This window comes from Pocillopora damicornis, chromosome 1, assembly GCF_964200805.1.
Source record: "Pocillopora damicornis chromosome 1, jaPocDami1.2, whole genome shotgun sequence".
In the NCBI taxonomy this organism is placed as follows: Eukaryota; Metazoa; Cnidaria; class Anthozoa; order Scleractinia; family Pocilloporidae; genus Pocillopora; species Pocillopora damicornis.
In genome coordinates, this window is record NC_142670.1 from 36,598,466 (window position 1) to 36,618,945 (window position 20,480).

The window sequence follows — 20,480 nt, forward strand, 5'->3', positions numbered from 1 at the left end:
TTTGCCCAAAGGCCCATTGTCGTAATATACTGCTGGACTGGACTGGACTACAAAAAGTAGGATTGTGCACATTCCAGGACTTTTTGAGAACAGGGAGAAAAAGGCAAAGAAAATCCTTCAGCCCTATGAGGAATATTTCAAACCCTTTAAAAGATTGCCTCAGTCATAGGTTTTTGAAATCCCTTGAGTTTTCCCCGACTAATGTAAAATTTCCTTGACTTAATGAATTAACAATTTTACAATGAAGTCCTGAGAATGGGCCCCAACCTCCCCTCATAGTCATTCTCTCCCCTCGCGAATTTATCCCACATACAGGGTACATGATTTAATAGTTCAAAAGACTGATTCCCTCAGAAACCAAACATCAGCTTGTTTTTTCATTTATTTACCAATATTCTGCCAATTCAACACCTTTTAACTGTACATCTATCACCCAAAGCTCAGGCAAAACATTGTAATTCTCACACTCGTTTCTTGGCTTTAAAATCTCATATACTTACTGCATAACCAAATATTTCAATTACTTTATCAAGGTAGTCTGAGTCATTATATAATAAAGAATAGTTCAAGAACACATAAACAACAAAAGTTTCTAATGAGCCTATATCAGAAACAAAAATTATTTTCATTTGCAAATCTTTAACTACAAAGTGATTTTTTTGTCACTTCTGTTTCCAATGTCCATACATTATTCAGTTTGAACAAAAACTTTTCAAATGCAATTTTAATCATAAAGGTGATATGGTGTCTTAATTTTCTTTCATATCATCTGATAATTCAGTGGTGGATCCAGACCTTGGGGGGGGGGGGAAGCCCAGTTTTTTGTTGCTTGCCCTGCCAGCTTTTCTGCCCTCTGTGATTCTTTTCTCTTTTTACCCAAAGTAAGGGGGGGGGCCTGGGCCCCTCCCCTTGATCCACCACTGTAATCCAATAATGTTCAAAGCCATTGGAAAAACACTTAACCCCAGAAGTTATCAACCTATGATTTCAAAATATTATCCTCCCAATAGGTAATGAGTCTTAGTCTCTTATGGGTATAAAACTAAACTATCTTAAAACTTATTTACAAAGGAGATATGTGAAAGTTTGAAGTAAATTAATGTACAGATGAAGGGAGTTGACAAGCAAAATAGGAAATTTGAATGCTTGCAATTGTTCCAGCTACAACAATTTCAAATTACATAAACTTTAACTCTTTTACTTCAGGAGCATACCAAAGAATATTCTGACAAAATGTTCTTTAATTCTGTTTAACATCTCCTTCTGAGAGTGCACAATCTGTTCAATTTTTTCCACTATACAGGGTTGCTATACAACTGGCATTGTCACCTGCTTAGCACAGGTCAGAAAATACTGAAATTTCTCCTTGTCTGAATCAAAGTCTTCATCATTCAATTCAGTGACATTATACCCAGGGCTTTCAGAAATTCCCCTGCCTGGGTGACTTGTGCTTAATTGCACCATTGTGGTGTGATCTCCAGTCTTTGTTTTTGACCTAAAGGAAACACACCAAACTGCAGGATTGGATGACGCGCAGATGCTTTTCACAGCTGCTCCTGAAGTGGATCCGAATGCTGGCAGTGACAATGAGAATGTGGGATGCTGGTTATCAGAGTCTGCATGTGTCTGATAATACATCAAAGCACTTTGGGTCAAGGATCTCATATTTTCATGACCAAGTCTGGTTACTGATTTGGCAGTGACAACCAGCTCTAGTATTTGATGAAGCTTTATGATGTGAGAAACCCGGGTGCTCAGTGGGGCATTGTTGTCTAGATAATTTGCCAGTTGCCCCATGGTGGCAAGTTCCTGTTGAATAAAATATTGGCTATAGTCCCTTGCAAGTTTTTCACAGCCAATTTCTACTAGGCATTTGATGGCTGAATCAGGAGATAGGAATTTCTTGGCCCTAGTTTGAAGTTTCTCCAGCTGTTCTTTAGTTTCAAACTGCAACAAATCTCTAATAAAAACTGCTAATGAAGTCATGTTGGAACTGTGGACAACAGGTTGACATTTGTTATTGAACAGAGCCATACAACACATTTGCAATGAACCAGCAAGATCATCTTCATCAACGCAATCCTTCAGCAGAAGCCAAAGTCTCTCAGTAAAATCCAAATCCTTTCGAGCAAATTCTTGAAAGGTCAGGTGGGCCATTGACCCCTCAGCAAAGGTACAATCATTTGCATCCTCCTTACTCTCCTCATCATCGACCACTGGTGGAAACACATTACTGGAGTTAAGCTTGGTGAAGAATCCATCCATTTGTGAAACAACTGTTTTTTCACTGACAGCTGCAAGTGGTGGCCAAGGGTAATCCTCGTCTCCTAATATCTTAAAGAAAGCATCCACTCGTACCAATTCTAGGTACAGTGAGTGTGTTGCAAGATGGACACTGCCTGGAATGTTCCTTACATGGAGAACACCATCGCAGGAATGAGGATGAGACTGGAGAAGAGAACTGACACCACTCCATGTTAACTCAACTGTAATTCGACTGTTTTCCCCATCTTGTGCGCTAAAATTTGATGCGCCCATGACTTCATACAGCGCATAGCCATGGGTTTCAACAAAGGTTGTCGACAAACTGGATGACAGATGATGATGTAGGAAGGAGCTGAGCTCTGGCAGATCTTCTCTAGTTGTAATCGGCTCATTCTTGCTGGTACAAATTACGTGTCTCACGGTTTTTCTACCGACAGTTCCATTTTCAGGGATCATTCCAAGGTAAATTATGCCTTGTGGATTCTTACATGTACCATCCACGCAAATCCACACTTCAGTAGGTCGCAAAGAACCTCTCAAAGCATTTGCATAGACGGAGAGGAAGTACCTGGCGGCTTCGAGTGAACACGGATGTACATTTTCCACTGACAAGAACCATTCAGTTGTACAACCTCTCGAATCGTGAATGTTGTACTTGCTCACGCCGGCATAAGATTGCAATGGCTCGCTGCCTGTAAGATAAAATACCTCTTGGGAAAGTGGTTTTCCCACAGGAACTCTTTCGTTCTTGAGCCTTGCAACCTGAGGGGTTATATCCCCGGCAGATTTTGTAGAGTCGTTACAGTCAGCTTGTAAACTTTTGCCAACAACGAGGAAAGAGGTTGATACCTTACCGACAATTCGTCGCAGCGGATGATAGGTTTTAGATGGTATGAACGAAATCAGAAACTCGTGCTCTGTATCACATGTCAAGAACTTCGTCTCTGTGACATTTTCAGGTTTACTATTATTTAAATTCGTGAAAATTTTCTCGAGAGAAGCGATGTCGGAATATAACTTCTCCATTTTATAACAGCGAACCAAAAACAGGCGGGAAATAGCCAGTTGGACCCAGTCCTTATCGTGCAAAACGTGATTAAAATTTTAGAGCCTGGAAGAATATGTGATCATCTTTCCGCGAATACATCAATGACTGAAAGGTTAAGGACCAAAATCAGAAGACCATGACAATGTTTATGCGTCTGTGTCAAAGATCTGTAGCTATAGACGGCTGCCTTCATCTTCGGCGGGCATTTCGAAAGTGTACGTGTTTCTTTGGACCATTGTCGCGGTATGTAAACAGCGCCAGTGGAACACACAGGTTTGTCATGCTGATCACTAACCATTTATAATTACCATCATATACAATCAGTGATATTTTTCATTTTTTGTCAACGATTGTAGACTCACAATGTTCTTGTAAAGGTATTCGTATAGAGGAACCTCACCATATCAAAGGACTACCCCTATTTTAGGCCTGTAATTTCATTGATCTGAGTAAGTACGTACTATCTGAATTTCACCTATATATAGCTGGTATCTAATCATCATATGATCCCAGCAGTATGCAGGACGCCTGTCATATGATCTTCGTTATGGACCTCGCTCACCGTAGAGTCTCTGTGGCTCAGTGGTAGAGCATCGGAGCACGGAATCCGAAGGTCTGAGGTTCGATTCCTCATAGGGACTCAGAATTTTTTCTTTGTCCCACGCTCGTGACAGGACGAAAAATATCTGTCTCTATCAGTACGTTTATTCTCCAACTTTTCCTCTAAAAATTTCCTGTAATAATATCAAGAGGAATCCGCCAAACAATCAAGAGCTTCTTTTGGTGGTGATTATTTCCTTTTTTCTTATGACCTTGGTATTTGATTCAGAGGTGATGCTGTAAGGAGAAGTTAGATACCCTGCTGTCTCGGTTAAATAAGTTCATTTTACAATGAGTAGGTTTTCAATCTCGGTATAAATCAAAGTATACTTCTTTTATAATTTGCATCTAGGCCTAGTAATGATACTTTATGGTCAATACTCGATCTCCCATATTCATGACTAGTTTGCTAATTAAATTGAATTACTTAATAATATATTCCAGAAATTAAAATTTACCATAAATGGTTTTTATGTCTATTGATATTATTATAACCTAATATTAGTGATAGATTATATTTGGTTTCATTTCTCAGATATTTGATTATTGTTCTTTATTTTTTGGGGATCTAGATGAAAATCACTCTCTGATCTGTTTAAATAATTTTGGTTTAGCAAGCTGATATGAAGTGTTTTTTTTTTCGGTCAATGTATCCAACCCTATAGTGTCCAAACACTGTAGAGTTAATGCAACTTTGGTTTTACATTTTAGGGACAAACAATAGTTTAATTCTAATATTACTGCAGAAGGGGAAGGGAGACTATATACATACCACCCCTCCTTAAGCCCCCTGTAATGCTGCTAATAAAACAGCCAAAAATGTCAAATTGAATTGAGAGGGGTGGACAGGTCTATGTTACCCTCTCCATCCTACTTATAAAAACAGGATTGCATAATCTATAACCAGAATTGAGAATATTAGACTAAAAGTATTCTTCCACCCTAATTTCTATAAAACTTTGAGATGAAAAATCTAAAAAAGAAATTTTTTTTGTTTTTAATTAGTGTTTCAGATGGAGATGTGATATACCAAACCTTCAAAAATGAAGATGGAAATGTTTCTGTTGCAAAGTTCATAGCTGTAAGTTTTATTGTAAAGTATGTATTTTCCTGGATGCAGGTGCTCGCAATATGTAACAGTTTTCATTTTCTTTTCTCTGAGATTAATTTTCTTCAAAACCTTTGTCAAAGAAGAAATAGCGTAGATCACAAACTGATATACATTTTAAATTATGTAAATTAAAAAAAACATAGATTTAAAATGTCCCATACGTTGAATTTCTTTTTTTTTAAGGCTCTGAAAGAAGCTGGTTTTAGAGTCAAGGATCGAAGGCTACAAGAAACAATGGCAAACTTTGCACAGTATTTACAACAAGAAAATTTTGAAGGATTTGTGGATGAGACAACATTCAGAAGGTATCGATTTAACATTTTTTTTTTCAACTTTTCATCTTTTGACGAAGAATACTTGCATGATAATTATTAATATCTTTTTAACATGGTAGAATCCTGATCTCCTGAATCTCCAGGGAAAAGTAAATTCAACTCAAGTTATCTATTCAGGAAGGTTGAAAATGTTGGGGTTTAATAAATGTGTACTGAGAAACAAACTGGAGGCTTTGATAAATCAAAATTCTGTGAATGAAATTTATTTTAAAGAGCAATAATTACATGTGACATGTTTGGTCCTTGATGAGAATGAATTTTAAAATTATGACCCTTGAACAGATTGGTGGCCTGAGCCCCCTAAAGGGAACTTTCAAATTAGCCCTGAGCACCTTAATATCAGTATGTGTATTCTCCATACTGATCTCTTTTGTACATTTCCTATAGCATTGGCAAGGAGAAATTGATTAAAACAATCAGACAAGTTCTTCTTTAGCAGGCAATCATTTCCTTTAATTTCATGACATAATGTTTGATTCAGCAATGATATATTCATGACACTTACTGTACATTTAATGACTCAGACTGGTTGATGGACTTAAAATTAGTTTAAGTTAAATTACTAATTAATCTTTTCAGATCAATCAAAAAGAATATTGTCCTAATAGAGAAAGCACTTCAGGGAGATTTTGTGATTCCAGAATTTAGTCAGTTTACAAAACGTATCGAGGAAATATATCGCAAATGTAAACCAAACAGTGGAGGAAAGGTAATATTTTATGGTCTCCATTTTTAAAACACTTTTACAACCCTAATAAAGTAATGTCCTTCATTAAAACTAGAGGTGATACAGGGATGTAGTTTAACTTTTGTAGTGATGTCCAGATGTCTATGTCAAACGTGGCACTCTAATGATTGAGTCAAAACCATTATGTTAAGTATTAATACATTATTAGTATTGATTTTATGTTATTTTTTGGGCATGTTGCATCCTTGATTGCAACACTGTGATGGTCAATTTTGACCAGAGATAAATTGAAAACACAAATTTAAATGGATCAGTGAAGTCAAGCTAAATCAATTAAGTAGGTTTCTCTCATACTGGTAGTACCGTCAATACAATCTCCCAGAAGTTTTCAAGCACCTCTCTTGCTTAGGTTTGTCTTCTTAGAGTCTCTCAGGATGACTATAGCAGAACCCCATCTGTCTACTGTGGGGAGACTGCCAACCTTAAGTCTGAGTGAAGCAAGAATCTGATAATTCACTTTTTAGCCAATAATAATTAATAAGAATAAGTTGGGTAATAATGTGTCTCCTTGAGTTATTAAAATCCCTTTCATGCACAGTGAAAAGTAAAGTCAATAATACCTGCAGCTGTGTGGTCATCTCTCTAAGGAGCCACCTTCTCCATGCTTTGATTGTGTGACTTTTTCCTTAGAGCCAGTAATGTTACTTTATGTTATTTATTATCAATCAATAACTGATTCCTATCACTAACTAATTTGTCAATTTCCTTCCATAGGTTGCTGACTATATCCCACAGTTGGCAAAGTTTGATCCTAACCTCTGGGGCGTGGCTGTTTGTTCAGTTGATGGGCAGAGGTGCAGTAGCTTACTAGTTTTGTACATTCAAAACTTATTCCAAATTTTAGTAAATTGTTTCTGTGGTTGTAGATGTTGATTATAATATTTTAAAATATATGACTGATAACTAATTTGAAAGTTATTGTTCTCCCTTATTTTAAGCATGATAGGTAAATTAAAGTTTTCAAACCTGGAGACTAATCCATTTGCTTTTGTAGTTTTCAAGAATTCCAAGTAATTTTTAGGCACTAATAGGAGGTGCTAAAAGTGGTAAATTTTAACCAGTCACTGCTTGAAAAGGGGAACACTGATTTTATGGAAGATAATTAATACCAATACATGTAATTATACCTGATCTCATGAATGAGTTATATTTCTGGGGAATAACAAGGATTGTAGAATAAGTAAGTAATAGGAGAAGATATGAGGTTGAAGAAAGAGAAGTTTATTATTAATAATATTCTTTTGATAACTGATAAATATATATAGATCTTTTGTCTTTCATAAGATTTTCAATTGGAGATGACAAAGAACACTTTTGTCTTCAGTCAGTATCCAAATGTCTTCACTATCCAATAGTTTTGGAGGACTTAACAGCAGAAGTGGTGAGTAGAAAACTTGATCTACACCAGCTATCTTCATTTTGATAAAAAAAATTCTCAAAAACAAGTGACTTCATTGCCCCTCAGAACAGGATTAAAAAAATGGGAATGTCAAATAATTATCATAAGTAGTAATTGTAAGTCATGATCATCATTACTATAATTTTTATTACTAGTAATTAATGGAGCCTGAATTTACTTAAAAACAAACAACACGTTTTAGTTACTATTTTTTTCTAATGAGTAATTTGTGGTCAGATCTACAGTTTATAGATACATAAATATACATGTAGCATATAGTGAGAGTAGTCCAAATGTAATAGAGGCTCTTAGTGTTATGAAGGGTAAGCACTCAGTGGCCTTGATGGTGTAATTGTCATAGGCTGGGCTTAATATCCACACCCAACCTCTGTAGCATGAAGTGACTATTGTGTGAGTGTATCTATGTCTTCTGAATGGGATTCTGAGGCATTGCAGATTCCTCTATTCCCCCCCCCCCCCCCCCATCCTCTCAGGAAAGAGCATTTGTCAGTTTCTTTCTGGGTAATATCTATTTGTACACCTAGCTAGGCCCACCCCTTTTCATTTTCCATCCTTTAAAGGACTGGGGCCTGATTAGAGGTAGGTGCTGAGGGAGTAAAATGACTTACTTCAGAACACACCAGACAGTGACCACACCAGACAGTGACCACACCAGACAGTGACCACACCAGAAAGTGACCACACCAGACAGTGACCACACCAGACAGTGACAACACCAGACAGTGACCACACCAAAGGGTAAATCTGGACCTCTCTTCCATCCAGTCACCATGTCTGCCACAAAGTTGCTCCTAAAACTGATTTAGAATTAATGAATTCAAAGTAAACCTTCTTCACATTTAAATAAGCTTCTCACTGTGCATTTGAAAATTAATTTTTTTGAACCAGGTGCACAGATATGTAGGACGAGAACCCAGTGGTCAAACATTTAACTATTTACACCTGAATAGCCAAGGTTTGTATTTAAACTGAGACTGGGTGACATTTGAATTAAGTCTCTGAATTGGATCTCTGCAAAATTCTTATTAAGTAGAAAATGCATGCTTAACCCTTTCACTCCCACAAGTGACCAAGACATAATTTCTCCTTACAATATCAATACAATATCAAGCAGGCAAGTGATGAGAATAGAGAAGAATGTCAATCATGGGATGATTAGTTGATCCAATACCAAAATTCTCTGAACTAACATCATAAGAATTGTATGGAAGATAGTACGGAGAATTACCAATTAGATCTTGGGAGTGAAAGGGTTAAAAGTCTAGATGAGGATGTAATACATGTCGAAAAGGATGACACAATGTGCAAATGACAAAGGCATAAACCAGGTGCCATTACTGTTGACAAGTGCAGTAGATTGTCTACCTTTTCACTCCCAGAAGTGATTAAGATGTAACTTCTCCCTATACTATTTATACATTATCCATCAAATAGGTAATGAGAATACTCAAACTTATCAGGTAGAAATTGTTATCTTGAGCTAACACCAAATTATCATAACCAATTTACATGTACAAGGAAAGGTGTTGCAGCGAGAGGCGAGAATTAACAATCAGATCTTGGAATTTAGAGGGTGAAGCCAACTGATAACAATGTGAACCAAAACACCGAACATTATTACAAGATAATTATCATGATTAGATTACTAGTAAATATTTAGTCATAAATGTTTGAAATAGGTAATGCCATGTTTTTCTCTTTGTTTACTCCACAATTTGTTTGTGCATTTTGCAGACCGACCCCATAATCCAATGTTGAATTCTGGTGCTCTTCTTTTGTGTGCACTTCAAAAGGTAATGTTATAATTAAAGTGAGAATTGGTGGCTGAAATTACAAGGTGTTATAATTATAAATAATTTGTAAGCATAGATATGTGCCTTTTACAAAAAAATTTCAGGCTCTAAATAAGGTGTCTGCTATGACTTTTTTTTTTGTGGTGATTTTTTTTGTGGTGATTTTTTAGCCTGAATGGCCATTGGCAGACAGATGTGAATATGTAAGTATCATTCACATTATCCTTTATTCTATTAATTAATTGAAATAACTTAAGTTTTTATAATAATGTAAATGTCAAGTCCACCTGCAGAGGGAATTTAAGGGATAGCATGTTTGAAACCATATGGAACATCTCAGGCCCATGAGTAAGTCCTTACTAGGTTGTGGTTGTGGTGGAGTGCTCGTGGGCATCATATCTGGATCATCTATATGTGAGAGTATTCACTGTTAAAGTAACTAGTCAGAACTCAGATATCGGCTGACATGGGCCATTTGTTTATAAGTGTTCAGACTTTTTCTATGTCTCTAACTATTGATATAGCTAGTGTTGCCTACTTTCAGATGAATAAGCTAAGGACAAGGCATCATTTTATAACAATATGTTGTTTTTATATTTAAAGGTTCAGGAAAAATTTAAACATATAGCTGGTGGGGAATACATTGGATTTAGTAATGCTACGTAAGTTATGTTTCTTTGTTCAGTCATGATAAAAATTGTTATGGTTTAATATAATTAGTCATTCTGACTACTTATCATTGATTCGTCTATTAATAATATCATTATGTTTCAATAGGCCATTTTTGATATATTAAAATTCAAACTTGGCTCTGAGGCTAATGGGTGAATAAAACAACAGAGATTAATTATTCATCCTCAATATAATTTCTTTTGTTTTTATTATTCCCCCAAGCCTCTGAGAAAAGTTTGAATTTAAATATATCAGAAATGGCTTATTGCAATCACAACAAAATTTCCTAGTCATCTCAAAAATATGAAAATAAATAGTGAAAAGAGACAGGTTTATAGGGTGAAGTGATGAAAAGCTATATTATAAAGTTATAATTGTTATTACTATAATAATCACTATGATGAGGAATTATTGGATGAGGTTGAGCATGATATCATGAACTATCAAAACTGAGGCAGATAACATTAACATGAGGTTATTATCAATAATTATTATAGACATTGAGAGACTTCCCTCACCAATATCAATACATCACATGACTGTCATCACTTGAACTTGTGTAAACTTCTTGTGATCTGCTGTATTTTATATGATTATCAATTCATTACTACTGATTTTGGTGAATAAATTCATTTTTAATATTTTTAGCTTTTTATCTGAGCGTGAAACTGCTGACAAAAACTATGCTCTGGGATACTACATGAATGCTCACAAGGTTGGTGGAACATACATGATGCATGAAAGTACACAGCAAGCTCAGTAAAAATTTAGAATACAAACTAAGTAAAGTTCTTTGTAGAGCAGCAGCCGGGCAGAAATTTGGACACACCTTAGAGAAATTGAAAATTGTCTGGTACAACAAAACTGAACTTTATCATAACACTAAACATTAAACCTAATCTGTTTAAACAAATTGTAATTATTGATAATAAATAATTGACTATTTTTAATCAATTATTATTATATATATAATAATCATAGAATCATATATATATAGAATCAAAGAGGACGCATCGATTCTCTGTTACTCTGAGTTTCGTGCCTAAGCACTCATTAAACAGAATCGTCAGACAGAATCGATGTGTCCTTTTTGATTCTTTCACTTATATATGCACAGCTCTGCTACCACAGCATTGAGCACTTTATGAAAAGGTATACTAGGATCTACTTTCTCCTTACAATATCACCACTGAATCACACATTAAGGTAATGAGAATAAAAGAAATGATCACCAACTAAAGAAACTTGATTGTTTGACAAATTCTCCTTGTCAGCACCTTAGTAAATGTACAGGAAACAGTATGGAGAATATAAATACTGATGATTGGGTGTTAAGGGTTAATGAATATTAGTGTTGCATTGAATTGTGAGTATAAGCATGAGCACACTCGCAAAATTGTGCTGCTTGTTTCTTGGTCCCATTTTCATGGATCTCTTCTTTAAGGACCAACAAGACCAGGAATAAATATGAAATAAATAACAAATTCCAAATGCTGTAAAGATGGAGAAGAGTCACTAGATATTAACTGTGCCCAATGATATCAGTTTGATTTTCTTCATTTTTTTTTAAGGCTTTTCCACCTAACACAAATCTGATGGATACTTTTGAACTCTATTTTCATGTAAGTATCATTTATTTTACAGACTCAACTTGTTATTTTCTACTGTCATACACTGGATATCTTAATTTCCCCAGAATTTCAACTGTGATTAATTCAAATGGCAGCAATATTTTTTCGTAGACTTGCTCCACGGAAACCAACTGTGATGCTGGTAGTATTATGGCAGCAACCCTGGCAAATGGAGGAATTTGTCCTTTGACTGGTGAAAAAGTAATCATTATGTGTTAATTTTTAAAATATGAGAACTTTGTGTATTGATTATACGTTTTTCATTAATTAGGCTATTATTTATAATTCATTTGATAACTTTTTTCATCCAAGAAATTTGTGCCAGGGGACATTAGCACTTTCTCCTGGCTCTTGGTGACTGTCTTATCAGCAAAAAATTGAAAACTTATTGCCAAATTACTTCTGCCACTTTGATAAAAAATCAAGAGGAGTGGCTGATGTTTTGTTTTAGTGTATACAGCAAAGTGGCTTTGTCATTGGTTGAAAACATGTTTTCATTCTTACAGGTATTCAGCTCACAGACTGTACAACATACACTGTCTCTCATGCTTTCTTGTGGACTGTATGATTACTCTGGACAATTTGCCTTTCATGTAAGGAGAATAGTCAATGCACAGAGTTTATTTTATTAGTTTATTAGTTGTTAAATTCAGAAAACTTTGAAAACCTGAAATATTTTATTTTTAAACATTGTGATATGACCTTTTTCATTAGGAATTAGGACAACATGGAAGTCAATTTAAGCCACAAAACCACAAACTATTTTCAGTTACTGCCTACGGTTTTGTGATCTTCTGCCTGCAGGTGGCTTGTTTCCTTAGCACAACTTTTATTTTCAGAAATATTTCCATGGTGTTCTGATTTCAGTGTAGAGACACTGAGATTTTCAAAGCTACATTGTAAATGATCAGCTGATCCAAAAAATTTACTAACAAGATCCTTAATTGGCTTCTAAACTGACTTATAGCATTTTCTTGAATTTTCTCAATTGTTTTTTTTTTTCCAGGTAGGCTTGCCAGCCAAGTCAGGTGTAAGTGGTGCAGTCTTGATAGTTGTGCCTAAAGTTTGTGGTATGATGGTCTGGTCGCCACCACTGGATGATCTAGGTAACAGTGTCAGAGGAATGCAGTTTTGCAAGGTAATGATAATAATGAAGCAAAGTTAACAAAATAATTAAAAGCTCCATGTGCACAGAGCTTTCATGAAGGTGATTCTGGTGATCTAGGTGGAATTTTGTGTCATGGGGGCGAGGAAAGAGAGAGCCTGCCACTATCCTTACATTTCAAAAAAGGGGGCGGACTCAGTGCTCTTGCCACAATTCCTTTGGCCCTCTTTGTGTGAAATTCTGCATTCATCTCTAATCACCAATGTTAAGAAGAATTGTGTTGACTACAATGATGGTGAAGATGATGCTGATGATAATTACATAAAGACGATGATGGTGATGGCAATTACGATATTAACAGATTAACTGTGTTATTGAGGATAACAGTGATGTTAGGTCAAAGATAACAATTAAGAACAATGATGACAATTGTATTGAACTACATGTATAAGAGTGACAAGAGGATAAATCTACAGAGTATTGAATGGAAATGAATGTCTTGATCAAGAATAATACTCTGACAATCTGTTCCAGTAAGTTTGATGGGAAAGATTCTTTAGAGGCTGTGACGACCATATATTTTGCAGGAACTTGTCAGCTTGTTTGATTTCCATAACTATGACTTGAAGGGTGCTTCATCAGGTAGAAAACTGGACCCTCGCAGAAGAAAGGCTGAAGTACAGGTACAGTTTGATCAAGTTATGATTCATAATTTGAACTTAGGTCCTCTGATAAAACTATAGTTTGCAAAGGCAAGGAGTAACTGAATTTTAAAAAGAAAAGCAAACTTTGATAAAATATTATGTACTACTATCATGTTTGTGTAAGTGCCAAATTCTAAAGGACCAGGAAGTTTTATTAATATTTTAAACAGTATTTATTAAGTTCAGGTTATTTGATTGAAATTTAATTCTAACAATAATTTTACTTTCTGATGGAATCACTGTTTACATTTTTAAGTAGAATTTCATGTGCAAAGAAAATAACTGAATGTTGAATTTTTATCATCAGGGAGAAAAAGTTGTTTCTCTTCTTTATGCTGCAAGTTATGGAGATGTAACAGCCTTAAGGAGGTGATGTTGATGGCTTAGAGTTTTATATTTAGTAATGATAATGATGATCCTTTTAAGATGATATACAATATCAACATATTACATGAATTCACATTTACCAATATCATGGTCATTGCAATTAGGTAGACACTATACTTACAACATACACTTTATCATTCTTACCTATTTTATATTTTTTTTGTACTCCTTACTCCTTTTTGTTAATCCATACTTATTATGCTCCATTTACTTGCGAGCCATTACACTCAGCTAACTACGACAGTCCTATTGATTAAAATTACATGACTTTGTAGCATGCCACATATTGTGAATTTGTCAAATCATTCTATTTTTTATGACTGGATTCTGATATTTTAAACTTCAACATCAAAAATAGCCATCATTTGATGGTACAAGGTAAAAATCTTTGTAACTTTACTTTGTGGAGATATTTTGTTAAATGTTGAATTTTAAACATCAAAATAGGGCTATAGAGAATGACTGTATATAGAGAGAAACTTTGTTTCATGCATTCATTCACTAGAACATGACAAAAAAAAAATTCAATTGAAAAGAGATGCTTGATTTTACAAGTAGCACTTGGTAGTACCATTTGGAGACCATTTTAATTATACTTATGCATGTGTACATGCACATTAGCTAGATTGAACTCAAATTTACCTCTGTCAATGGTTTTAGATATTATCTGTCAGGCACAGACATGACTATGCAAAACTACGATGGAAGGACAGCTTTACATGTTGCCGCTGCTCAAGGTATTGAGGGGGAAAGAATATAATTTTCAAGTAGAGCAGATCTTTATAGATTTTTTTCTTCACTTGTAAGATAACAGTGGTACAAAATATATAAATGGTAAGGAAAATACAGTGGATAATTAATATTTTTTTAGGAGAAAAACACACTGAGGTTTAATTTATAGATACAGCCAAGCCTTAAAAAGAGAAGCTCTAAAAATTTTCTTCCCTGCTGGTCTATGGCTAATCAGTAGAATTAAGCCCTATTGGATAGTCACAGGGTTGTGTACTTGGAGGGGTCACTTTAACAATTCTTCACGTTGAGATCTTTTCTTTTATCTTCCAAATTCCAAAAATATATCATTATGTAAGCCCAATGAATAACAACAACAGTCTTTGGCTGGGCATGTAAGCCTTCTCAACAAGAAGAAATGAGGTAGCAATATTTAGATGATACCCATGATACTGGTCATCTGTCAACCTGTTTTTTTTTTTTCTTAATCTTTTGTGTTGATAGGCCATCAGGAGGTCATCAAATTTCTTCTAGAGAAATGTGAGGTTCCAGTTGATCCAAAAGATAGGTACAGGAGGACAAGAATTAAATTCTCTTCATTTACTTTTTCTTTTCTCGGTAGTAAATTGACTATGAATTGTACATGTAAAGAAATAAAGGTTATGTTTGTACTGGAGCCAAGTGGCCAACCCAGCCACAGCTTACTGCACTTTCCTTAGCATGAAGCGAAAAGGAGTATGCCACTCCATCATAAGGTAACCCCCCATCCCCCACCCCCCCCCCTTCATCAGGCTCTCCTAACAATTGGGAAGGGGGAGTGGTTGTGCTCTTATCACTTTGTGCTACAGAAACTGCTGTTAAGCATGTGCGGTTATGAGCCTCTAATGTCAAAGACTTAAACCCTATCTTTGATTGTCTTATACAAATTATATCTGTTTATTCTTTTCTGTATTTTAACACCCTGGAAAAATTTAACAGAAGTTTGAAAATTAGTGCATCACATAAGCTTCATGGCAAACATTTCCTATCAAATTATCTCCTTCAAGAATTTTCAAAGCACAAATGGCAAGCAGCTTGTTAATAGAGGTGAATTTGTTTTTAGGTGGGGATTTTCACCACTTGACGAAGCAGTGCGATTTGACCATCAGACCTGTGTGGACCTGATAAAACACCATCTTCAGTTACAAGGAAAAACTATTCAATAATTGGTAGAGCCTTGTGATACATGAAGTTGACCAAAAGGATCAATTCCTAGGTATAAAATATGAGTTTAAAAACCATTTTATTTGTAAAATTTGAAGTGACCTCACTGAAATGATATACTGCATTCCTAAAATAAGCACTTATGTTCTCTAATAAGGGCCTTCCCCCAAAAAGCACCTTCCCATGAATAAGTGCCCACCCCCTAAGGTCATATTTATCAAACAAGTGCCTCACTCCTCCTCCCTTTCTCAAATAGCAGGGATGAAAGGCAAACTTGTTTCTATTTCCACCTTGCTTATAAATTTTCAAGCTTCAGTACAGAATAATAATTGATTAATAAGCACCCTCCTCAATTGGGGGCATCCTCCTTCCAATAAGTGCTCCTCCCCTAGGCTGAAATTTTAAATAAGGGCCTGAGTGCTTATTCACAAATTACGGTGTGCACCAAAATGCGTGCAGCAATGCATTATAGAGAACAGTTACTGGTAACTAAGTTATTTTATTTATCATTCAAAGTTTCAAATATCAACAAACAAGGTTAAAGGTACTAGTGTGAAAAAAGGAAAGTTCCTTAATGCAAGTGTGTTGCAAAAAGCAGGTATTATATCCAAGTAAGGATAATTATATTTTTTTGAGAAATTTGCTTGAAACTACAGAATACCAAATCTTAGCCAGTTTTATCCCAAAGGGAACTTATTTTTTTAAAATGGGACTGGGTCTCACGATTATTACAAACTTATCATAATTGACAACTTTCAAAGACAATGAAATTAATTTAATCACATGATAATATTATTAAGAGTAACATTAATATATAACATAATCTGCTTTACAAAGCATCCTCTCTACTGAATGAGGGTTTGATCATGGCTAATACATACACTGCAGCTGATAGTCTGTTGTACTTTACTGAACTGAACCATAAAGTATTTGTGTTATTATTGGTCAATTTAACAGGCCATATTTCACAGTGCAGCCTACTAAATTCAAACGCTTCAGAGAAATTATTAATATCTCACTAACCTTGTTTTCTTGGTCTGTACTCAAAATACCAGAACCATATATTTTCCACTTAGACTTATGGCCTGCATGCTTCATAATTGCCACTCTTATCTAAATGAACTCATTGCATGGGACTCATGTGAACACAAGCTATTGTCTAAGAATAATAGTGGCAACTGTTTGACATCATATAAGCCAAAATAGTAACTTCTGAGAAATCGAGGCATTAATCTTGCTTCCATTTGTTTACAGTTCTTATGCATTTCAAGTTTTTTCCCAATTTTCCAAGGGGATCCTTCATAGAACAAGTTATTGTCATCACTTTAACAGCAGTTTGTCCTGAAAAATTCCCTTAACCCCTAAGAGTGACTAACATCTAATTTCTCCTTTCAGTATCATCCTAGAATCAAACATTTAGATAATGAGAGTTAAGGAAATGATTATTGACTAAAGAACTTTATGTTTGTTAAAGTCTTGCTTTTCTCGTGAGTACTGCAGGAAATGCAAATAGAATAGAATGCATACTTAAGTTAGGGTGTAAAGGTTTGTTGTGCAGTTGCAATTAAAGGTAATTTAAGATATTTATGTTACTCATATCATTTTCCTGAAGTTATTATTCAGTTGCAGGCAAGTGATGGGAGCCCAAGTATGAATGAATAATGAATAACCATTCATTTCAGCCACATTAGGACATAAAAACAAGATAGGAAAACATTGAAATGATTCACAAAATATTACTGTTACATTAATGTCATCAAAAATTATTGTGGAGTATTTCACAAATGATCAATTGAGTTCCTTTTCCAACACACTGTATCTATAAAGTGGATCCAACTTCCCCTCTAGAGTAGCATCAGCCTCGCATAATGTTATGTGTCTGGTTTGACCAAGAAAATGTTCTGCAGCTTCCAGTTTAATCAGTTTTAATCTTACCAGGTCATCCACATTGTAGTAACTGAAACAAAAACAAAACAAAAAAGAAAGCATAAAAGCATTATGAATGGAACTGTGGCATTTAACTCTTAACTCTTACACTCCCACGATCTCATCAGTAATTCTCCCTACTATCTTCTATACAATTCTTATGATGTTAATTTGGTGAATTTGTATATTAGGTAATCACATGATTGCGAGTGCAATTTGGAATAAATAAGCACAAGTAAATTTTTTCAAAGACTAACAAAATTGCACGAGCCCGTAGGGCGAGTGCAATTTGTGGTCTTTGAAAAAATTAACAAGTAATTTTCAATTTCCTCGGCAATTCCCTTCTCTGAACACCACTTTTTCCAAATCAACAACCAAAAAGCAGCGCCTTTTACAGTGTTTTCATTGTTTAAGCTGTTTTTCAGCTGCGGTGGCAAAAGAAAACCTACTTAAAATGCCGGCCATTGTTTTGCTCGCAAATTTTCAAATTTTCAAATTTTGTTGCAACATCCAAGGCTCGCATTTGATTGGCTATATGTGAGTTTCTTTGATTATTGACCAATCAGACTGTCTGATTTGTTTCTTTCTTTGCACTGAATTAACCTTCTTCTGCACTGAATTAACTCTCTTCTGCACTGAATTACCTGAAAACTGCATTTATCTTAACCAATCAGAACTGAGTAATTTTTCCATGTATATTATTAGGTATTATATCAACTGATAATCCCCTAATTGATATTTTCTCTGTTCTCATCACTTATCTGCTTGACATTTTATTGATTTTGTGAGGATATGTTTTTTCTTGGTCACTTAATGAAGTCAAGTAAAGTTAAAAAAAATCAAACACTAAGCTAAATGTGACATCTAATTACTCCTTACAGTAAAACAGCTGGATTAAACTTAAAAGTCATAAAAATAATAGAAAATGATCACAAACTAAGAATATTCTGGACTGTTAACCCTTTACCTCCCAGAGGTGATCAACATGAAACTTCTCCCTATAATATCCTTACATTATCCTGCAAATAGGTGATGAGTATATTCAAACTTATCAGGTAGAAGTTATCTTAATCTAACACCAAATTCTCATTATTAATATGTGAGGAAATGTGTAGCAGCTAGAGGGGAGAATTAACAATCAGATCTCAGGAGTTAAAGAGTTAAATAACTTTTCCTTGTCAGTATCAAAGGAAATGTAAAGAGAACAATATGGAGAATATACCTTTTGATTCTATAAATAGGGTATCACCCTACCCCGCCAATTAATTATTTTCATTTCTTTTAAATTCAACGGCAAACATCATGTTTATACCTTGCTCTGTTTCTCCCTTCCGTACAAACCGCGTGAAACTTCCAGCCAAAGTCTATATACAAATCTTTTTTCGCACCGTTGTCCACGATGTGCGTTATTTTCCCAGCCACTATTTTTCCTTCAGGTCGACCCAATTTGACAAACCTAGAATTCCTCAACATTTCTTCGAAGTTTTCGTCCTCTGTACTTCCAGTTACGCTAGAATATGGCCTTATGCTTACATTTGTGGAAAGAAGAATGGATCTACAGTTGCGTCGCAAATATAAAAAACTAGATGCCTTTCTCAAGAAACCACATGAAGCCGCCATGTTTTATAACTGCGAGGCAACCTAGCAAATCACCAGGTTACATAGCCCTTATTCCTTACCAGTCCTTGCTCCTTACTAGGCCTACCTCCAGTCCTCGTCATTTGGGCTCGTTTGGGTGTAAAACTGTTTCATTCTCATGCAAGAAAAAGATTAAAAAAGAAATTGACAAGAGTAGAATTTCACTTTATCAAAGAAACTTAAAAGCAAAAAAAAACAAAAAGACAAGCTAAAAGTTTGCCATTCATGGAAAGGTTAGTTAAGTAATTTAGTATTAAAAGTTCCATGCAGGACCTTGTACCTGTAATCGGCTTTCTGCCTCGCTGCTGCAAGGGGAAAAAAAGCAAACGGCTTAGGAACTTAGGCTTAGGAACAAAGGCACCATAAATGCCTGAAAATATCTGTCTAGAAACTTCTCGATTTTTTTCTCATCATCATCATCATCATCATCAAAAACTCTCGCGAAAATTCTATTTCATTTAAAAACGTCCTAAAATATTCCATATCTTCAAAATATTCACCTTTTCACGAGCATGGTACAAAGAAAAAATTCTGAGTCTCAATTAGGAACTCAGATCTTCGGATTTCGCGCGGATGAGATTTCTTCGAAAGAAGTTCGATTCCTTTTTCTTTGTCCTACGCTCGTGACAAGACGAGAAACATCTTTTTTATTTCTTTACCGAGCTCAAAACTTATCATTTCTCTCCTACTATTTGACCGCCTTTTTGTGTGGGATTTCCCACACTTTGTCAACGCCCGCGAAATTTATTTCTTTATTTATTTGTCCACGAGAGAGAAGTGCTTGTCTCGTGGTTTCTATTTGCGTTCAGTGAGCCGTGAAGACTGGATTCCAGTAGGCGTTTTTTCATAGTGTATTGTACGGGAGTTACTACATCACGGGCGACGAGTGGGGGATGAAGAAAAGACGGAAATACGAGTGGCCAGCGGAGAAACAAGTTTAGTACTTCATATAGAGACATATCAGTCATAGTTGGGGAAAACAATAGTGTTGTAAGGCCGAAATATCAACAGTATACTTCGCTAAATAAAATGTTAAGCAATTTTTCAAAAGTGTTGATGGCACAAATATCTTTTACTGCTTTTACTGCCTCATTTCACGGTGTCCTATAACAAATTACTTTATCATGATGTACATTGTTTTTAAGTTAAGAGAGCAACAAAAGAA

General features: G+C 35.2%; 3 protein-coding genes and 1 non-coding gene across 5 annotated transcripts; 2 read left to right on the top strand and 2 right to left on the bottom strand.

Annotated features, from left to right (window-relative positions):
* Positions 1-364: 364 nt before the first annotated feature.
* LOC113669723 (protein zwilch homolog) lies at positions 365-3,291 on the bottom strand. The gene has a single exon (XM_027185799.2). It carries the CDS (start codon positions 3,289-3,291, stop codon positions 1,309-1,311), a length of 1,983 nt encoding a protein of 660 aa, XP_027041600.2. The 3' UTR covers positions 365-1,308.
* Positions 3,292-3,371: 80 nt separating this feature from the next.
* Positions 3,372-17,334, top strand: LOC113669720 (glutaminase kidney isoform, mitochondrial). 2 transcript variants are annotated; one of them, XM_089203333.1, is made up of 20 exons: positions 3,372-3,586; positions 4,919-4,994; positions 5,208-5,329; positions 5,939-6,068; positions 6,822-6,901; positions 7,392-7,488; positions 8,416-8,482; positions 9,262-9,320; positions 9,491-9,523; positions 9,924-9,982; positions 10,641-10,707; positions 11,564-11,614; positions 11,735-11,824; positions 12,130-12,216; positions 12,630-12,761; positions 13,316-13,411; positions 13,740-13,801; positions 14,480-14,556; positions 15,053-15,116; positions 15,651-17,334. In XM_089203333.1, the coding sequence occupies exons 1-20, from the start codon at positions 3,450-3,452 to the stop codon at positions 15,751-15,753; spliced, it is 1,689 nt and encodes a 562-aa protein (XP_089059459.1). In that variant the 5' UTR covers positions 3,372-3,449; the 3' UTR covers positions 15,754-17,334. The 2 variants fall into 2 exon arrangements, with proteins under 2 accessions (XP_089059459.1, XP_089059463.1); XM_089203337.1 differs by lacking the exon at positions 3,372-3,586 and adding an exon at positions 3,887-4,099.
* Trnar-acg (transfer RNA arginine (anticodon ACG)) lies at positions 3,882-3,954 on the top strand. The gene has a single exon. It is a non-coding gene; the product is annotated as a tRNA-Arg (tRNA).
* Positions 16,231-19,324, bottom strand: LOC113669721 (small ribosomal subunit protein bS1m). The gene is made up of 2 exons (XM_027185798.2): positions 18,990-19,324; positions 16,231-17,708 (listed from the first exon to the last, which is right to left on the bottom strand). The coding sequence occupies exons 1-2, from the start codon at positions 19,295-19,297 to the stop codon at positions 17,540-17,542; spliced, it is 477 nt and encodes a 158-aa protein (XP_027041599.2). The 5' UTR covers positions 19,298-19,324; the 3' UTR covers positions 16,231-17,539.
* Between the last annotated feature and the right edge of the window lie 1,156 nt (positions 19,325-20,480).